The 19258-nt window shown below is 34.3% G+C and overlaps 1 protein-coding gene across 2 annotated transcripts in view; it reads right to left on the minus strand.

Moving 5' to 3' along the window:
• Positions 1 to 17563, minus strand: part of LOC142340591 (uncharacterized) — a 32562-nt gene extending 14999 nt beyond the window's left edge. The window contains exons 1-3 of one of the 2 annotated variants that reach the window (XM_075391266.1): positions 17130 to 17563; positions 9382 to 9440; positions 731 to 1095 (exon numbers count right to left, since the gene is read on the minus strand). In XM_075391266.1, the coding sequence (XP_075247381.1) occupies positions 731 to 1095; positions 9382 to 9400 (384 nt within the window). In that variant the 5' untranslated portion in view covers positions 9401 to 9440; positions 17130 to 17563. Of the gene's footprint in view, positions 1 to 730; positions 1096 to 9381; positions 10214 to 17129 lie in introns of those variants that run through there. The other variant, XM_075391267.1, reaches the window with a different exon arrangement.
• Positions 17564 to 19258: the final 1695 nt, after the last annotated feature.

Below are 19258 nucleotides of genomic sequence, written 5' to 3' on the forward strand. Positions count from 1 at the left end.
TGTGAAATTGTCTAAAACAAAGCAAAAGGTTGGATGCGAACTTTCCTGCGTTCGATGTTTTGTAACTTTTGAATTCAAGTGAGTTGAAGTTTTCTTGGTAGAAAGCTTTCACATCAGTGAGCACTCTAGTAGGAGTGTTTAGTCAAACATGGACTCATCAGTTTTTGACATTCTTGTTTCCATACAAAAAATTTTTTTGCGCTCCAGATCCATCATGCTCAGACTTTCCTTCGTTCAAAATTGCCTATTTTCAGACTTATGTGCGTTCAAAGTTGCTTATGTCCAGACTATCGTTCGTTCAAAGTTGCTTATGTCGAGACTATCGGGCGTACAAAATTACCTATGATCAGACTATCGTGCGTTCAAAGTTGCCTATGTCTAGACTATCGTGCGTTCATTCGTGTTTCCAGACCGTGTAATTTTGAACGCACGACACCCCCCTTGTGCGTTCATTTCGGTCTGGACATATCGACTTTCAGTCTGGGACCTCAGCCTGGGAATTTAGGTAAAACTATTATTTTTTTTTGAGATCTGAGATTTTGAGTTTTTATTGAAAGTTCAATTAAAAAGAAATATTTTGATAGAAAAGATGGAGAATTTTCCATCAATGGAGAATCATTTCCGTATTGAGGGATTAGCATCAAAAAATGGGTATAGCACCTAAATGAGACAGAGCTCACCACTTCAATGAACTATAAAAACTAGCAAGAAACAAAGAGCGAATTATAACCTGGTATGACCCCAGGAACAGGTACGGTAGTATCCTAGTGGGCCCCGTGTCTTTCACAGGCAGACAGGGTTGGGAGAATGGGGCCGATCCGGGACCACTCCCCACCACCCCTCCTCCTTTGGACAACCCCTTTTCACAAGCACCCTGAGAGCCGGCAGCGCCGTTCCCACCGCCTTCCCCAGTCTCAGCCCCAGAGGCGGCTGGACTTCCACAGACTGCGTGTTGGGCGCGAGGTTGAGCGGGTGGGGGGAATAGTTGGCGCGCGTCTAGGGCTAGATTGTGGCGTTGTCGGGACGTGACGGTTGTTTCGGGTAAACAGCTTCGGGGTCGAGAGCTACCCACAGGCAGACTCACCGGAAGCCCAACTGAAACAATGTTTTTTGTAGATCTTTTGACCCTATCGCTAAACCCACTGAACCAATTCTCTCAGTTTTGGTATGTGAAGTCATTTTGAACAATTTAATAAATAATATTCATTAAGCCAAAAACAAATATCATTTTTACAAAGAAAATGAGGCACATCAATGCGTTTGAAGATTACATATTTAAGCATTTTATTGCAAATAGCTCTAATGAGTCAATGGACTCATAGCAGCAAGCTAACAAAATCTAATGGATTCCTCAAAATTTTGCATACTAAAGCCCTGCAAGTGACTTGAAACCAAATATAAATCTAAGGTATTAAGTACCCCTGTTGAGAGTTCGGCTTATGAAAAGACCGTGGTCGACCGATATTAGGTATGGAAAGACAGTGGTCGACCGATAAAGGATATGATCAGACTTTAGGTCGACCTTAATGGCCATGGGTCGATTTTACCAATATATTAAAAATAGTATTGCGAAGAACAGCCAAAAAATTGAACAAAAAAAATATGGCTGCCTGGAACTTGACTATGACCGTAATCTAACCAAATTCATTAGTGCAAGAAATGAAATAGGTGAAAAAAAAACTTTTTATAATTTGTTTCAATCAATATTGAGAGCATTAGAATGCGGTCCAACGCTCGTGTTATCATTATTTAACTGTGCCATGACATAGATAACTAAATGTACAAGGAACGCTTACATTGAAAAGACTACCATTTCTTCGCTATTTTTCTCAAAATTTAAAAACAAAATGTCCAAAAAACATTTTTTGTCTTATAGAAACGTTACATTTTAGACACTTTAATCCGAGGTAAATCCATTTGATTGTATTTAAATTGAGGAATAGGTAGTAAAAACTTCATAACAAAAAATTTTTATTTGAGCTTTCGTTTTTGAAAATATAAATCTGATGCATTCTGAAAAAAAAAACAGTTTGATTAGATATTTTGACCTAAAACCTTTAGATGGGACAAAAACCCCGGGGAAAAAAACCACGGATTTAGCCCCACAGAAATAAACCACCACGGAAATAAACTCCCAATTTAAAATTGTATTACGGTGGTGATAATTTGTTTGGTTGAGATAGTTTCATATCAACTCCCACGGGCCCCTAAGGCTCTGCCATGGCCCGCAAGGCATTGGCAAACACGCTAAATGCTCAGCTTTTTAATAGTAAATTGGAGTTTATTTCCGTGGGGGTTTATTTCCGTGGGGGTTTATTTCCTATCTAAAATGAAGTGGGGGTTTTTCCTAGAGTTTTTTTTCCGCAACCGCATTAAAATCTATTCACAATGTTGCAATGCGCAGATCCAATTCGAATATTTTTCTCAAAAAAAAATTAGATTCATCGAATGAACACATCCGATTAAGCTGGCTCCCAAAATCTTTAATTAACGCAAAAAAATTGTTTTCTACACTTTTAAGCTTTTTTGTTTTACTACATTTTTCAGTTGTACAAAAAATTTTTTGAAATACTTGAAATGAAACGTTAAAAGATGGCAACTATAAAAAGATGGCAACTAAAAATGTAGGCTCAGAAAATCAATTAGTAAAAATTTGATCCGCATAGTGTTGAAAGGAAAAACACATTGTCCAGAAATCTGGATTGGGAGGGGATTGACTTTTGAAGGCAGTGTTTATTAAAGCTAGCGCAAAGCAGACAGTATATATTAATCAAATATCTGCTTTTAAATACTCATAACTAGATACAACAGTGAAACAGGCTGCGATATACAGAAATATGAGTAACATAGATATCCAACTGATATTCAACTATAGAAAAAATGTTTAAAAAATAATGACTTTCAAAATATCCCTGAAACGAGTGCTAGTGTATGTGAAAACCGTAGAATATTTAGCACTCAGATATCCTAAATTGTTAGGCGGAGAGACAGCGTGAATGTGTTAAGATAGGAAAGGAGGTTTTCAAATTATCGGAGAAGCAAAATTTTTTTTTGCAGATTTTGTCTCAAAAAAAATTGCAAAGTTTAGGTGAAATCATAAAAAGGTCAACAATTTTTTAAAAATCCGGAAATGACATAAAAGACGACAATGATAAAAATTTGGACCAAACTATTGCCATCTAAAAATAAGGTTACCAACAATCTCGTTCCCGGTAGGTTAAGTTTCAAATATAAAATACTGCTTTTTTCCTCTATTCTTGAATTGTATGAAAGTTCGTAAGAAAGGAGAAGGGGCAAATACCTCTTCGAGTTCTTTTGATTTTCACCCCGATTTATTCAACCTCTCATATGATATTAATGAAATATTTCATCCTTCTATCATTTCACCTGCAATCAGGCAATTGAAATTAAAAGCATGTTCACTCCTAATTCAGCGGAGTTATTCCCGTGTTTGGCTGTGATAGTGTTATACCAAGTCTCACGGGTCAGCGAGGCTTGGCCACGACCCGCGCGGCATGACGAAACGATTAGTGAGCTGCTATAATAGAGGGGCGAACTATTGCGATTGAAAAGATAAGAGGCTAAACAGTTGTGAGTGAAAAAGCAGGACACTGTTCTTTCCCAACAGCAGCTTAATATGGGAACAAAAAATAATCAACAGCAAAATAATCATGATCATTTAACCATAAAGTGATATTTAGTTTTTCATCAGAAGGCATTCATATTAAAACAAGTTAGTAAAAAAAATTTATTGTTTAGTTTGAACGATTTTTAAGCTATCAGCTCTCGGCAAACAAGTAAAAGTAAAAAAACTACCAGTTTGCGTATATACAAGTTGTTTATTTTATTAGTCTTACCAAGAGCTTAAAACATCAGTCTTTTCGATAAATATTAATAAGATCTTGTTTAGTTCCGATCAAGGGAATTCAACAAAAATTTTTCACAGCTTTGAAAAAATTGTGCTGTCTTGATGGCATTTTTATTTGCTCCCTCGTAAATTCTGTCTTGCTAAAAAAACTGCCGAAGTATTCAAAATCTCAGCGAGCAACAACAGAAAACAAATTATCTACCATAAAAAATCGTGATAACAATATTGACCGAACTGAATTGGAGTATGACGTACTTTTATCACAAAAATTTGACTGTCGAAATTTTTAATTAAAAACTCAATATTGAAATTTTAAAACATGTTGATTTAGAAGGTTTTCAATCATGGGCACTAATCAATTATACAACCAAATGAAATAAGCCGAGTCTTGAAATTGGGTTGAAAAAATTTTCCTTCATTTTCAATCTGTCTCATGATTGTTAATTTACTAACCCTCGTTCGCCAATTTGACAATTATGACGAAAATCTTGATAAAATGGCTTAAGATTAAATTAACTTTCTAAGGTTTCTGAAAAGTAACTGAAAAGTATACAAAACAGATTTTTAATCTCTAAAACATGGCAAAGTTTTAGTGAAATCAAAAGATTTTAAGAAAATACGGAATTGAAAAAAGACTACAATGATAATCAAAAATTAGGAGAAACCATTACCATAAAAAATGTAATGTTACCAAAAATCTCGTTCCCGGTTGATTATGTTTCTCAAGACCATCTTCAAATATGAAATACTACTTTTTGCTCTATTCTTAAATTATATGAAAGGTCGTAGGAAACGAAAAGGAGCAAAAATGTCTCTTCAGGTTCTACGTATTTACACCCCGATTCAATTAACTTCTCATATGTTATCAAAAATATCTCATCCCTCAATCATTTCTCCTACAATTAAGCATTTGAGTTTGAAAGCGTCACTCCTAATTCAGTGGATAAGTTATTCCCGTGTTTGGCTGTGATAGTGTTATACCAAGTCTCACGGGTCAGCGAGGCTTGGCCACGACCCGCGCGGCATGACGAAACGATTAGTGAGCTGCTATAATAGAGGGGCGAACTAATGGGATTGAAAAGATAAGAGGCTCAACAGATGGGAGTGAAAAAGCAGGACACTGTTCCTTCCCACCGGCAGCTTAATTTGGGAACAAAAAATAATCAACAGCAAAATAATTATAATCATTTAACCATAACGCGATATTTAGTTTTTCATCAGAAGGCATTCGAACTTAAACAAGTTAGTAAAAAATTTTATTTTTTAATTTGCACAATTTTTAAGCTTTCAGCTCTCGGCAAACAAGTAAAAGTTAAAAAAAACTTGTAGTTTGGATATATACAAGTTGTTTATTTTATTAGTGTCCCAGAGAGTCCAAATTTGTTGCACCTTATCAAGACATGCATGTTCTCAAATTCTCTTTCAACTTAAAAAAAACTTTAAACAGCTTACCAAGAGCTTACAACCTCAATCTTTTTTAATAAATATTAATGAGATCTTGGTTAGTTCTGATCACGGGAAACCAACAAAAATTTTTCACAGCTTTGAAAAAACCGTGCTGCCTTGATGACAATTTTTATTTGTTCCCTCGTAAATTCTGTCATGGTAAAAAAACTGCCGAAATATTCAAAATCTTAGCGAGCAACAACAGAAAACAAATTATCCACCATAAATAATAGCTTAGTGATAACAATATTGAAATGCAACAAACTGTATTGGAGTATAGTGTACTTTTACAAGAATATTTTGAGTTTGATTGCCGAATTTTTTAAAATTAAAAATGCAATTTTTAGTTATGAAACATGTTGATTTAGAAGGTATTGAGTCTTGAAATTGGCTTGAACAAATTTTCCTTCATTTTCAATCTGTCTCCTAATTTACAGAAATTTGTTAATTTACTAACCCTCGTTTGCCAATTTGACAATTATGACGAAACTACTGATAAAATGGCTTAAAATTAAGCTAAGTTTCTAAGGTTTCTGAAAAGTAACTCAGAAATATGCAAAACTCGCAAAGATAAACTTTGTTGACCTTTAATTACTATGATTTGAAACTCTTAAACCAATGTCAAACCAAAGAACTTTCTAAATACAGCCTGACGCCATTTAGATCCAAACCCAATTTTAAGAAAATTTTGAGGTAAGAATGATAAATGCGGTTCTACAGATCAACCAACCAATCAATCAATCTATAATCAATCAATCATTTGTAGGTGTGGTATACTTCATCATTGTCGAGCAAATAAACAAAAGAATTTGTTCACAGAGTTTTGCAGAAGAAACGAAAAATTCGTTTGTGACACATTCCGTGAAATTTAGAGAGAAGTGTCATACAGTCAAAAGTAAATTTGTATGTTTCTATCCTACTGTGGACATAAAACAAAAATATTGTAATTTCGTTTTCAGGACATTAGTGTTTATTTCTATTTGTATTTGCCTTTAAGAAAAAGAAAAAAAACCGAACAGTTGGAACTTTCTATTGACAATAATTTGTTAGCCGAATTTTAGCCTAAAATACTTGCCAAAAATTTACCGGCACAGAAAAGGTACTGCATTTATGTGAGAAATGCTTTTAACTGTAGTGGGCATGTTTTGAAAGAGAACCTCCAAAAATTAGATTCAAATTTGCAACATGTTCGTATATAATTTTTTTTTGCAGTCACAGGTATTCTCGCTTTTTTATTTATTCAAAACCGTTTACATTTCGACCAGTGGTTGACATCAAATAGCTTTCCGAATTATGTCCAAAATTGGTATCAGAATAGTTTGAAACTAAACCTCATTCTTTCAGTTCATCCAAATTAAGAACAACAAATTAATACAATAGAACAACAAAAGAGTTTGAATAGAATGAAAAAATGCACTTTGATTTATTGATTTATTTTTCAATTTACAATATTCGTCAAATTCCGTTGTTTTTCTTCGTTAAAATCAAGATGTTAAAAATGTTGAAAAATTGTAACAATTAGTGCATCATCTAGTCTTCAGAAATTACTCTTAAAATTGCAAAAAACGATTGATATATGTGATTAGAGAAATACATAACCTAATTGAGTGTAGAAGTTGTTACAACTTCTAATAACAGGGGATACTTCCGGGAATTTTTGTGGTTGCAACAAGATTGTTAGTTTTTGCTCAAAATTACAGTTCATCGAGTTTTACAAAAAAACTGTATTGCACTAAAGGCAAATTTTCAGTTGGTTAAACTTGCTGTAAAGGCACCTGATTTAATCATTGTCAGATGTTTCTCAATGAAATTTGGGTCTGGATTCTATATAATATAACTTTTACATCACAAAACTATTAATCCTTTATGCTCACCCGCTATTTTTCTAGTGGACAACTTTCTATGTAACACATAACTTGTTATAGGGGTCACAAAAAACACTAGAGAGGCCGAAACAGAATAGAACCTAAAATTGTTCAATTGGGAAATTTTCATTAACATAGGATTTAATAAAAGAAACATACAAGAGTTATAAAGTCTGGATCAGAAAGTGATTCGGAAGTTGCAAAAGTCGAATAAGTATTTTAAAGTCAGTTTCTCGGAAAACGTGTGCGATTTCCAATAGCAAATATCACACTGTTTAAAAAATCAATTGATTGGCTACTAAATTATGAACGCCGTAGATAATTTTTAAGGAAGCCAGAATCTCAACAATATTGATTCCTCTCTTAACAAATCGTAAATGCGTTGTAATTTTTTCATCATATGTGTGATTTTTCGTCTCGATACAAAGTATTTCATGCCGAATTTCATTTCTGCTGATATTGTTCATCACAACTTAGCTTGAGGTTTAAAAAATTGGAAAAATGCAAGTTCTGTGAAGTTTTGATGCAACATAGTATTTAGAAAATTTCTCGGCATAATTAATAACTCAGTAAAAAGGATTTCGGAACCTTGGAAAAAATCTTGAAAAAGAATATGTATTACATTCCTATGATTACTATCATACCACATTTTGCTATACACCTTTATCTTGCAAGAACCTGCAATAAGTCGGCATCTTGAAAGAAGCTAGCAAACATCTTGCAAGATGAACGGTTTTTTTCACCACTGAGGGATCAGCATTAATTTGATTAATGTTATTATAGAAACTCGTTTGTCAAAATCCTCATTTTTCAGAACAACTTCTGCTGAGAGTGAATTTTAAACTAATTATTTGTAAAAGGTTGTCGAGGAATAGTGAGTGGAATTTTTGCAGTGGTAACTTACTGATAAAACTTTCAGTTTGACTTTTAACTCTCAACTGTTAACTGTTCTCTAAATCTATCCTTGCCTATATAAAACCCCATAGAAAATCAGTTTAAATCAACTTGGTTTACAAAATTTTGATCACTCAGATGAAAAGGAACAATAAACAATTAGTTACGGGGCTCCTAAAGTTCTTAAAAGAGTTTAATGACGTTTGAGACGGCCTATTAATTATGAAATTTGATTTTACATACACTTGACCTCTCCAATTTCCGTCCGTTGTATTGTACTTCACTGCTCAGTTAATTTTTACTCCCCCGCTCATTAGATAAGAAAAAAAGTATGTAAAAGTTATCAATATCCTTACTCATCAGGTGACAATGATTCAAACAATCTCCGCTCTGATTGGGCGATTAAGTAATGTAAAACAGTAGACTAGAGGGCAACAGCATAGTTGCTTATATAAACACTGACTTATCCAAATTCAACGAGATGTCACTCATCTATTGGTTTTTGCAGTTCGGTTTTGTTAGAAGAGCTGCAATGTTATACTTGAAACACTCAAGTACACATTTTAAAAAACCGAAAGTCTGCAGTGCCAGAAGTCAAAATGCCAGAAGTTGCTACTTAGCCAGAAGTTGATTCCGTTGACTTTGGTCATTTTAAAACGTGCGCATTTCGTGTTTTAAGCATGGTTAAGTGACTATGCAGAAGTCACTTCGAAATTCTGACTAAATACGCCAGAAGTTCTCAGTGACTCTGCAGAAGTCACTTCGAAATTCTGACTAAATACGCCAAAAGTTCTCAGTGACTTCAAGCAGAGTCCCTTAACCATTACTTATAATATCGCCAGTTGATTCGCGGACAGCAGCTCTGTAAGAAAAAATCAGCAAGTTAGCTATCAAGGTTAAGACCATTTTTTAATTAGAAAGAGACAGGTAGTTATCTGGTAAGAATCTTAAAAGATTGTGGCAAGGGTCTTGCAAAAAAAGGTTATCATGCAAGTATTTCGCAATATTCTGTTAAGATTGGAAAACGTTTTAAAATTAACCGTCGGTTTTGGACTACAGCTTCTGTTTCCATAATGGAGTCATTTAAAACTGCAGAAATTATTTGATGACCACTGAAATTGACCAATACCTCAGTAAGGTTGTTGCAACATACAGTTTCAAGATTAGACTTTAAAAAACTGTTCAGTACTAATAATTGATATCAGTAAATGGTGGATCAAAGCGAATAATGAGAAATGACAATGATTCATTCGGATTCGAGTTTGTTCAATTTTTTCAGCGATTTTGTTCAGTTGAATTGGGACTTACCACCGCTTCCTCGTTTCATAGTTTCTTTCGATCAGGAACTATCTAAGAAGCTTCATCGTCTGCTAATAGAACAATAACTCATTCATATAAAACCCCAGCATGCGAATAACCAATTATTGTTATAACCGTGGTTATAATACTTATCCGAAAAGAAAATAGATGACTAGTATTGGCAGTCGGTAACTTTTTACATCAGGTAAAAGCCATTTTGTGGTTATGTAAAAATTGTCGATAGCTAAACTTGATTTAACTGATGAAGAAATTATTGAATCCAGGAATAGCTATAATGCAGGAATAACTATATTTTTGAAAAAATATACGTCATTTAGTCAGATATTGGATTTTTGAGGTAGACAGTATGCCCAAAATATATGCACCAATCAATGAATAGCGGTTGCTGATTACCATAACACATACGTCACACACTAGGGGCACGCGCGCTGTGTAATAACAGTCCGAAAAGGGCGTGTAAGTAATTCTCTCCAAAATTACACATTTTGTTCTTTTAGGGATAGGGATTGTTTCCCGGTTTTAGAAATGTTTTCCTACCACACTTGCAGAAATTGGGGGACTATTTTGCAACCAGGCACGGCTAAACTGAGGATTTTGTGGTATATGTAATCACAACTGCTCCGTTATGTTGATCGAGCGAACGAAAAGAACTATGTGTTGACGCGCGCGAACACGTGGGCAAAAGGGGAAAGAATTTATGGAAAAGAGAGGGAACGAGTGAACGAATTGAATGGTACATAAAGTAGGCAATGGAGGCATACAAGCGTGTTACAAAAAAACTTGAATTCTGAGTCAGAGCTAGAAAGCTATAGCTACTATACCAATTTGTCCCCTTTTTCCATCCAACATTCACTGGGAATATTATGGAATAAAGCAAAGCATACAAAACACACACACACACACACTTGCTCACACACACACACATATACACATATACATACACATACATTCACACATGTTTGTTCATGCGGACGTATACGTGCGTACACAAGAGCTTTCATACTCGGCGGCATGGATTGAGGAAAACATAACGGGAAGCAGTTGCCTTCATTCATTTTTCCATTCATTTATACCACTTTCTAACCACCGCACCAACAATTTGTATTCCCACAATTCGCTATTGAATAAGCAAACATGTATCTATCTATCTGTAACGGTCTATCACATGTATAACCATTCCAATACAATAGTTAACTAGGCTCAAAGTTTGAATTATTTGACAAAAAAAAGTTTAAATTCTCTTAGCTTAAAATTCCCGCTCATGTACGCGTATTGACAAAAAAGTAAAAAAAGCTTCTAGTTTAAAATTCGCGTTCATGTACATGTACCGTCAAGTAATTAAGCTTGTCTTCATCGGCAACGATAATCCATATTCCGAGACACATAATTTCAGGTATAAACAAACCCAACGCAATTTCGATTCAAATAAACCCAAAATAAAATTTACCATTGAGTCATCCTTTTACGTAAGCACCGCAGACATATGTGAATTGTCTTACGTCCTCCAGGTCTTGCAAAGGCAAAAAACTGCGGAAAAGTGATTCCCTTTTTTTATTAGTCATCAAGTGGGTTTATAGTGACGTTAAGAACTAAAAAAAATGTTCCACCGAACCCTCGACAAAATTGAAAGGGAAGCAGATGCCTTTCATCACGTGTACAGCATCCGAAGCGCCAAAATCGAAAAAAAAATCACGTTTCATAATTTCGACAAACGTTAAATCGATGAAAATAGTGTTTAAAGACTCAATTTCTGGTTTCTGTTGAGGTCTGTTTTTCTATGTTGTCTACTTTAGATTGATTGATATTGAATGTTACTACAGATATAATTTTTTTTAAAGTCTAAGCTATTGTGTTAGTCTATGGTGAGACTTTAGTGAAAATTTAGTGAAACTTGACACACAATAGTGGTATTTATGGCTCATTTGTGCACTGCTATCCTAGATTTTCTTATACTTCAAAATCAAAATCAATGAAGCACAAAAAACTATCAAGAAAATTTAAACTCATCAGTTCAAATTATTCCAGAAAAAAGGTCTTCAAACAAAAATTCATGGGGCAACATTCTGTATAGAAAGTCAAGAATTTATAGAAAAATGAAGAGAGCTCTCAAGGAATCTTTTAATCTTTTCACAACTTTTTAAATACAAAATCCAATTGCGAAAACACTTATAATATTTCGTAGGTAATTTACGTGTTATCAAAAAAAATTTTTTGGAAAAACTTAAATTAAATTAAAAAACAATTAACTCGGTTAACAAAACGTGGTTGTCAATACAACAGATCAACAGTTTATGAATCTCATTTCATCGGCATTTTCATTTTTCACATGTAAAATGTATGTTTTTATTCTCCTTACTTTGGTCAGGTAAGAATAAAAATACTAGAACTGCACATTGATAAATTTCCTGTTTGTTGCAATCGTTTTGGCCACTCCTCACTAAAGGACCAATCTGGACTCTTCTTATTCTGAAATGGTTAAATCTGGCCAAAAAGAGCGTGACAAAATCATTGAGGCAGACCTCTTGATCAAACCTGTCGACAATGATTGCATTAGTACTGGATCAACCATCTCCCCTCCGAGCGGTCGAGCACCCAAAAAGCAAAATACTCTACTAGGGAGCCCGTGCCAGCAACATTTCCGCTGATCCCCGAATAGCGGTGATTGACAAGGATTGCATTAGTTACAGAAAGCTACAGACAACCCCTGTGCTTGGAAGGAACAATTGTCACTTAACACAGCCAACCGCTTGAGTGTTTTCTTGAAGTTTGCCGATATCCCGCCAAGGATTTCAATTGCAAGGGGAACAAAAGTGATTCTCATTTTTGCGCAGTTATCGTCGTAGAGACAATATTTTCTTTCATCTGCTGAATCAAGTGCGTATCCTGCCTTTGTAGCCGCATTAGTGAGAGAGTTGTATTGCAGCGACGAAGTAACAGTTACATCAAATGCAACAGGTTTCCCCGCTTTCCAAGTCGGGACAAAGCTGTCTCCGGGGCGTGACTGGCTTTCTGGAATTAGTTTATTTTTTTCCACTACTGGTGAGAGATTCGCAGATGAGCAAGCAGGCACTATTTTATCTTGAATCCGGTCATGTCTTGCAATTGCGTCTCCTCGACCGTGACACGCAATGGCATGATCCCCATAGATGTCAAGAACTCCTGCTTTACAGAACGAGCACTTACTTTCGGCGTCCTAGACAGGGATACCCAACCTGTACTTTGCACTAATTCTAAATTCATTTGGTGCCATATGAAGACCAAGAGCTGGAATGGGGGGAGCAAACAACCAAGCTTCGGCATGTCGAACAGAAAATGAGAGAAGTCGGGCGGATTCTCTCTCACAAGCTAGATTCTCTTTGAGACCATGAAATTTTTCATTATCAAGAGCATGCTGAATCGTCTTTTGCGAGAGGTTTGAAATGTCCAGTTGTGCTATACTGGAATCAAAATTGTACAGCCTCAAGATTTTGCTTATTATCCAATAAAAAAAGTTTAAAAAACGTTAGTGAAGGTAATTCCGGCGCTTTATACCTAAATTGACAAGAGAACTTAAACTAGAAAACAAAAATGGTCTAACTTTGCTCAGTATCAAAAACATTGATGTTAATTTTTTCAACTAGGTTTAGTTCAAAAGTTTGCTGTTTGACAATTTTTACGCGGATAAATACCAGTATCACAGTATTGAGCAGCAGAAACCTGTTTCATTATATATTTGGTGTCTTTTACATTTATTGAACCAAAAAACAGTATCAAACAGTTCTAGAGGGCAAATGTTTTTCAAGGAACTTAGTTTTTTTTTTAAATCCAAATAGACTCAAAGTTTTAATCGTTTCGTTAGATTGGATCCAATCAGCTATTCTTTCCATTTCTTCTACTCAAAGTTTAATCTCCCATTTCTCATAACTTGCTTGTTCTAAGCTCCCTTAGCCTAGTGGATACGAATAAGGGCTCTGAATTTAAGGGTAGCTTGTTCCCGCCCAATTTAGGTGGAACTTTTTTTTACATAATATAAGAAAACTTCAAGATTTTCTAGGTTGAACCTAATTTGTTTTTGACCTTTTTCGGCCTTCAAAAGAACATCAAAAAATACGTTTGGCGGAAGGCCTTCGGGTTGTCTAATGCTGTACAAAACGGATCTTTCGTTTCTGCCCCCAGTACGTTATGCTACCCCAGTTACAGACCACGTGCCATTACATGGTAAATCTCTAAATTAACGTATGGCACAAGCATCTGGGGGTTGCGAATAATATGCACCCACTAGGCTGGAGAGGGGTGGAGGGCACAAACGGAAAAGATCCATAAAAGATTTACGTTTTCTGTTGTTTAAGATTATTATGTATGATCATATGATCACGATATCGTTTTGTATGTTTGGAAAACTTGATTCTAAACTAATATAGATCTTGAACAAGTCTCGTTTAAAATTTGTGTATGTACCGATATATAGCAAAAAATTTCGAAATCGACTGTCAATTATTATATATTTTTTCTCAAGAATTACACTGATTTTGGTTACACACGCAACGAGAAGAGCACAGGAAAAATTATTAAACTTTTCAAAAAGCTCCCCAAGAAATTTAATGATTTTCTGAAATTTATCAAAATTATAATATACAGAGACAAACAACTTGATTATTTAATAATTTGTAATGCAAAACTTTTGCATAATTCTGTTTATTTTGAGAATTATACCCCGTTTTCTCATATGATGCAATAACCAGGAGAGCGAACGCACTCACATTACTATGCTCTATAAACAAGAATTAGTTTTGAAACTAATTTTGTGTTACCAGTTGGTTTTTGGAAATAAAATTGCCTCTCGAGTAATTTAGGAAGTATCAAAATAACTTATGTTAAAGTTCAAATAGAATTGTTTTGTTTTATTTGTTGAAATCGAATGATAAATAACAATGGTTTTTTGTTTGACAATTTGGCTATTCAACAAATTATATATTTATAATTTTACGTTTAGTATTGTATTGTTACATATTTTGCAATTAAACAGCGTTGAAAAAAGCGATGAAAAACTCTCTCCAGAAATATTTCAAAACTAAAGCAATAATTTGAAAAGAGAATTTACTCAGCTAACGTGAAACTAGCTGATCAGACCCGACCATTGAGGCTTTATCATTGATTTTATGTTTGGGGTAGTTTTTACCTCATGAAACAGGGAATTTAATCAAATGATTTTGGGATAAAATTTTAAATGTTGCAACGAAAACCAAGTTTTGTTTGCTCAAGAAAACCAAACATTTTTTGTTTTTTTTTTGCCGTGTAGGCTGAAAATGCACAGTAATGCAATACTGATCAACTAATCCACGCTCGACATCATCAATACTGGCAAAGTGAAACAGAATTGAGAATAATTAACGCAAGAAGATTTCAATGAATATGCTAGAACACAGTAATCAGAGCAAACAAAAAAATCAATTAAAGTATTCAGCTCATTTTCAAAGATGGTAGCAAGATGTAGTACCACAAATGTTACCAAACTTTTAATGAAGTGTTTCATACAACACAACCGTTAAAAATTGTCTTACAATTTAATTTTGATGTTGATCAATATTAAAATTGTATTACTAGGCGATTTGTTCAGATGTTCTTTGTTTCATTTGTTGTACTCAACTAAAAAAACAGAGTTTAGTCAAGAGTTCAATCTGCTAGGAACAAAGAGGAAACTGAAAGCTCAAATATTTTGAATGAAATGACTAAACAACTAAAAACTCAAAAAAATTACAAAAAAGTCAAATGAGTCTGGCAGAAAACAGATCGGGGGAAAATCTATGGAATTGAAGCCAAGTGGGCCATCACAGCTTCTACGAATATAATGTAGAACAAATTAACTTCACTGAAAAATTGGGTTGTTGCGAGCCACTAATTTGAAATATTAGAGGGCCAAATATTTTTTTGTGACAATTGGTGGATAGGAAGCATTTGTGAAACTGTTGTGAAAATGCAAAAACTTTACCCCAATTTTTTGCAATTTCACTCCAAACCTCATAAGAAATAACTGTAGCAATGATTGTCGGGGGATCAGGTTTTTCTTCCCAAAAAAAAAGATTTTTCAAAAACAATTTATTAAGAGTACAAGAAAATAGGATAATAACGTGTTGGTCTACGTCAAGTATAAAAACATTTGAGTTTTTACAATTCTAACACCCCAATATTTAGACCCAATTTTGAAATAGGAAGTAACTTATCATGCTAGTAACTATTTTAAAACTTTTCCTGAAATCATTGTTCCTTTTTATAAAATATGTTTAATAAAATTTTCAGTATAACTTCTAACAGGTATATATAATTAGCTTGGCAGTTTTTAAAAAATGTAGTTCTGTTTTACGGCCTAATCTTTTTTAAAATACGGTGTCTTGTGCTGATGAATAACCCTTCAGTGAACCCTTCCGGTTTTATACAGCTATGTTTTTATGTGTTAATGTCTACAAGATGAGTTTTGAGAAATTTTATCTAATATTTCTCTGTGCAAATTTGCTGTGCAAATTATGCTATATGACTACCTGTTTTTGTCGAGGAAATTAATTAGAAACTTTGAGCAAACTCGAGTTGTTTTCATTAACCTGAGCATAAAATTTGCAAGTTTTAATAAATAAATAAATAAATGTCGACAACTGGAAAGAAGTTCAAAACTCCACAGAAGGGTTTCTCAATAATTGAATCTTTTCAAATATTGAATACTGTCAATTATAATTCAAAATTTTGCTCAGAAAAACGAGACTTCGTGTGTCTTATACCCGTATAAGGCTGATAACTAGCTTTGAAAATGACAACATAGTTACGATGATTGTTAAAGCATAAAATGTAGACTGAAGATCTATATTCAAAACTTGTTAAATTAATCAAATTCTTCAAAGCACTTCAATTTTGATGCATTTTTTAGTTTGTTCGCTCGTTTTTGAAATGCAAGTTTCTTAATTTTTAAGGATATTTTTTGCCATTTATCGATCTCTCATTGCCCAGTACGTTTTGTTATGATACTATATCATGATTAAATATTGCTCGTTAGCTTTTTTATGGGGGGGGGGGGGGGGGGGGAGGGGAGGAGGGGGAGTGTTCGGGTTTAACCTGTTGATGATATTCAGCATTACAGAATACTTCTATACTTTTCTATACTTCAATTTAGAATACTTTTAGAATTCCTCGAAATTAATACATGCATTAATTTCGGAGTATTCTAAAAGGATTTATTGTTTCCATTTTTCGTCGGTCATTTTTTGTGCACGATTTAGTGCGTAACAAGTTTTGCCTAGCCAATTTTTTTTTCAAACTGTCGAGAAACTTCTGAAAAACGCTCAAATATGAAACAAAAGGACAATTTTTGCAAAGTATTGCAAAGTATTGCAAAATGATTGAGATAAATAGAAAAAAAAATTGGCATCATAGAAGTATAAAAAATTATTTACCAAAGGATATCATCCATGTTTTTCAGAAAAATCAAAGTATGGATTGTGATAAAAAGGTAAAAATGGCTATCTTAGTACTATAAAAAATTATTTACCAAAGGATATCATATGTAATCATCGATGTTTTTCCAGTAAAAGTGATGGTAGAATGATGGTTTTTATCTTCTGCTAAAAATTAATTTGAAAAATCAAGCTAATATAGCTGACAGACCTGTTGGTCATTTCGATGTCTAAAAATCGAAATGCTGAATTTGATTTTATAGCACGAATTTTAAACCATAAAAGTCAATAAATAGAACAGAAAGAGAATCTGCTCACCTGTTATTAAAATGCGAAATAATCTTCAGCTCAGTCATTTGTTTCAGGAATTGATTTCTCACATCTTGTTTTTGAAGAAGACGACAATTCGTTCAAAATCACAACCCGATAGTTATGATGAGTCAAATCTATCGCATCCATGTTCATTAGGGGTATAATCAGTGATAACCACTATAATAACTAAGCGTGGGATTCGAATATTCGACAAAGTCTATCAGACACTTTGACCCAGAAATGCGCGAAAGACAGCAGTGAAATGTCTGCTTTTGTTCACACACCATCACAACTCGCCCTTTTCATCTGTTCAAAATAACAGCTGTGAAACAAGTTACGCAACATGCAAACTGATCTTGAGAAAATCGTGAAAGTAACGTTACTGACTGATGTAATAGTAGTAAAAGGAGATATGATGGTTCGCGACGGTCGAATTAGCCGACAGCCTTCTTAGCCGACAACCAAAAATGGGGACATTATTGCGGAAACGCAGCAAAATGAGAAAAGTGCATTTCGGGAGCTATTAAATGTGGAACATCAACCAAAAATTCTTAAATTTAAAAATGCTACCCCCCCCCCCCCCCCCCCCTCGTTGTTGCGGCCACATTCGAGCCGAGTGTAACACTCAAACAGAAAATGAAACCCTTTCGACTGATAGCTTAATCAAAAGTAGGCGTCTCGTAATTTAAGCCAGCTGTCGGCCAATTTTTTTTCTAGTCGGCTTAACCCTCGTCGGTCAATTTTGCAGGATCTCTACAGTCGTTATTTGTAGTGTAGTATTAGTTTGCAAAGTTTATGGTGGTGTGTATAGTGGTATTATGTTAGTGGTAGTAGTGGTAAGAGTTAGAGCGAATATGTTGGTATGGTGTGTGTGCTTTGAGATTAACCGCACAATTGTGTATACATTTTGTACGATTAGTGAGTCACAAAGTGGTTATTTAACTGAAACCATCAACTATACTCTGCAAACAGTTGGTATCTTTGCATGTATTTGTATGTGTGAGTTCATGCGTTTGCTGTATGCATTTAAAACTATAGATGATAAATCGGTCTTTTACCATAAGGACAGCAGCGCCCTTTAATTCAAACACATTTATTGTGATTGAATAAAAAGAAAGCTCGATTAGACTAACGGCTTTTTGTCTTTGATCAACCTGGATTTGGTGACAGATCAATTTCTCGATTTTAATTAGTCACAGGTTCTGGTTCCAGACCACAAAGTTACCTCAAATCAAATCTTAGCCAGATCCTTGTCAAGTTTTCTAAGTTCAAACTGCGATTCCCAGACACTATAATTACAATCTATAACCCAGTTTGGAAATTTCGTACTTCCGTCGGCTGAGATTGAAGTTGCTCATCTATCATCTCCTATTTGCGATAATGAAAACTCACATGTTATAACTAACTGCAGTTATAATACAAATAAAACCAGGCTGGCTAGAATTAATTGTAAGAAATAGAGAAATAGGCTCATCGGAATAAATTAATGTATACTACAAAAAATCAGCTTCATTTAGGTTGAAGGAGTTAATTACTTTAATTGAATGTCACTGGCTTTATATTAACTTGAGCCAAAGTAGAAGTTATGTTTAACTCTGATAAGAATGTATACCCCAAATTTTGAGTGTGATATTAAAAACTGCTTTATAGCTCTGACGGTACGAAATGGTAATTATTTTATTGAAAAAAAACAGATACCTGAGAGATTATACGCTTTTAATCAAAATTTTTCATAGCTTAAGCGCTATATTTCCATATATGTGCAAAGATGTATGTTTTTTTCAACCGGGTAAATAAATCTTCGACAAACCAATAGATAAAATAGTTAGTGAACATCGGCCTAAGAAAAGGAAACAAAAAAATCGAACCAGCGTCGACAAAATAGAAAGTGATCGTCAAATGGCTCAGCAGGATTTTCAATGTCTTACCCCTGTAACATTTTTTGCCTATATCTAGGGATTATAGAAAAATTCAGATACATCTGCAGCAACCTTAAATTTTTTTTCGCTCTGTTGCTATGTGTCCATATCGTTTCTCTTCCACTCAATTGAAGCTATTGTGTTTCATTGAAAACAGGTTACAGGTGAAGACTGCTTCGGTAGCTGAATAATTCTCAAATCACCGTATTTTTGCTT

The sequence above is a fragment of the Convolutriloba macropyga genome, chromosome 6 (genome assembly GCF_964194025.1).
Source record: "Convolutriloba macropyga chromosome 6, txConMacr16.3, whole genome shotgun sequence".
NCBI lineage: Eukaryota > Metazoa > Xenacoelomorpha > Acoela > Convolutidae > Convolutriloba > Convolutriloba macropyga.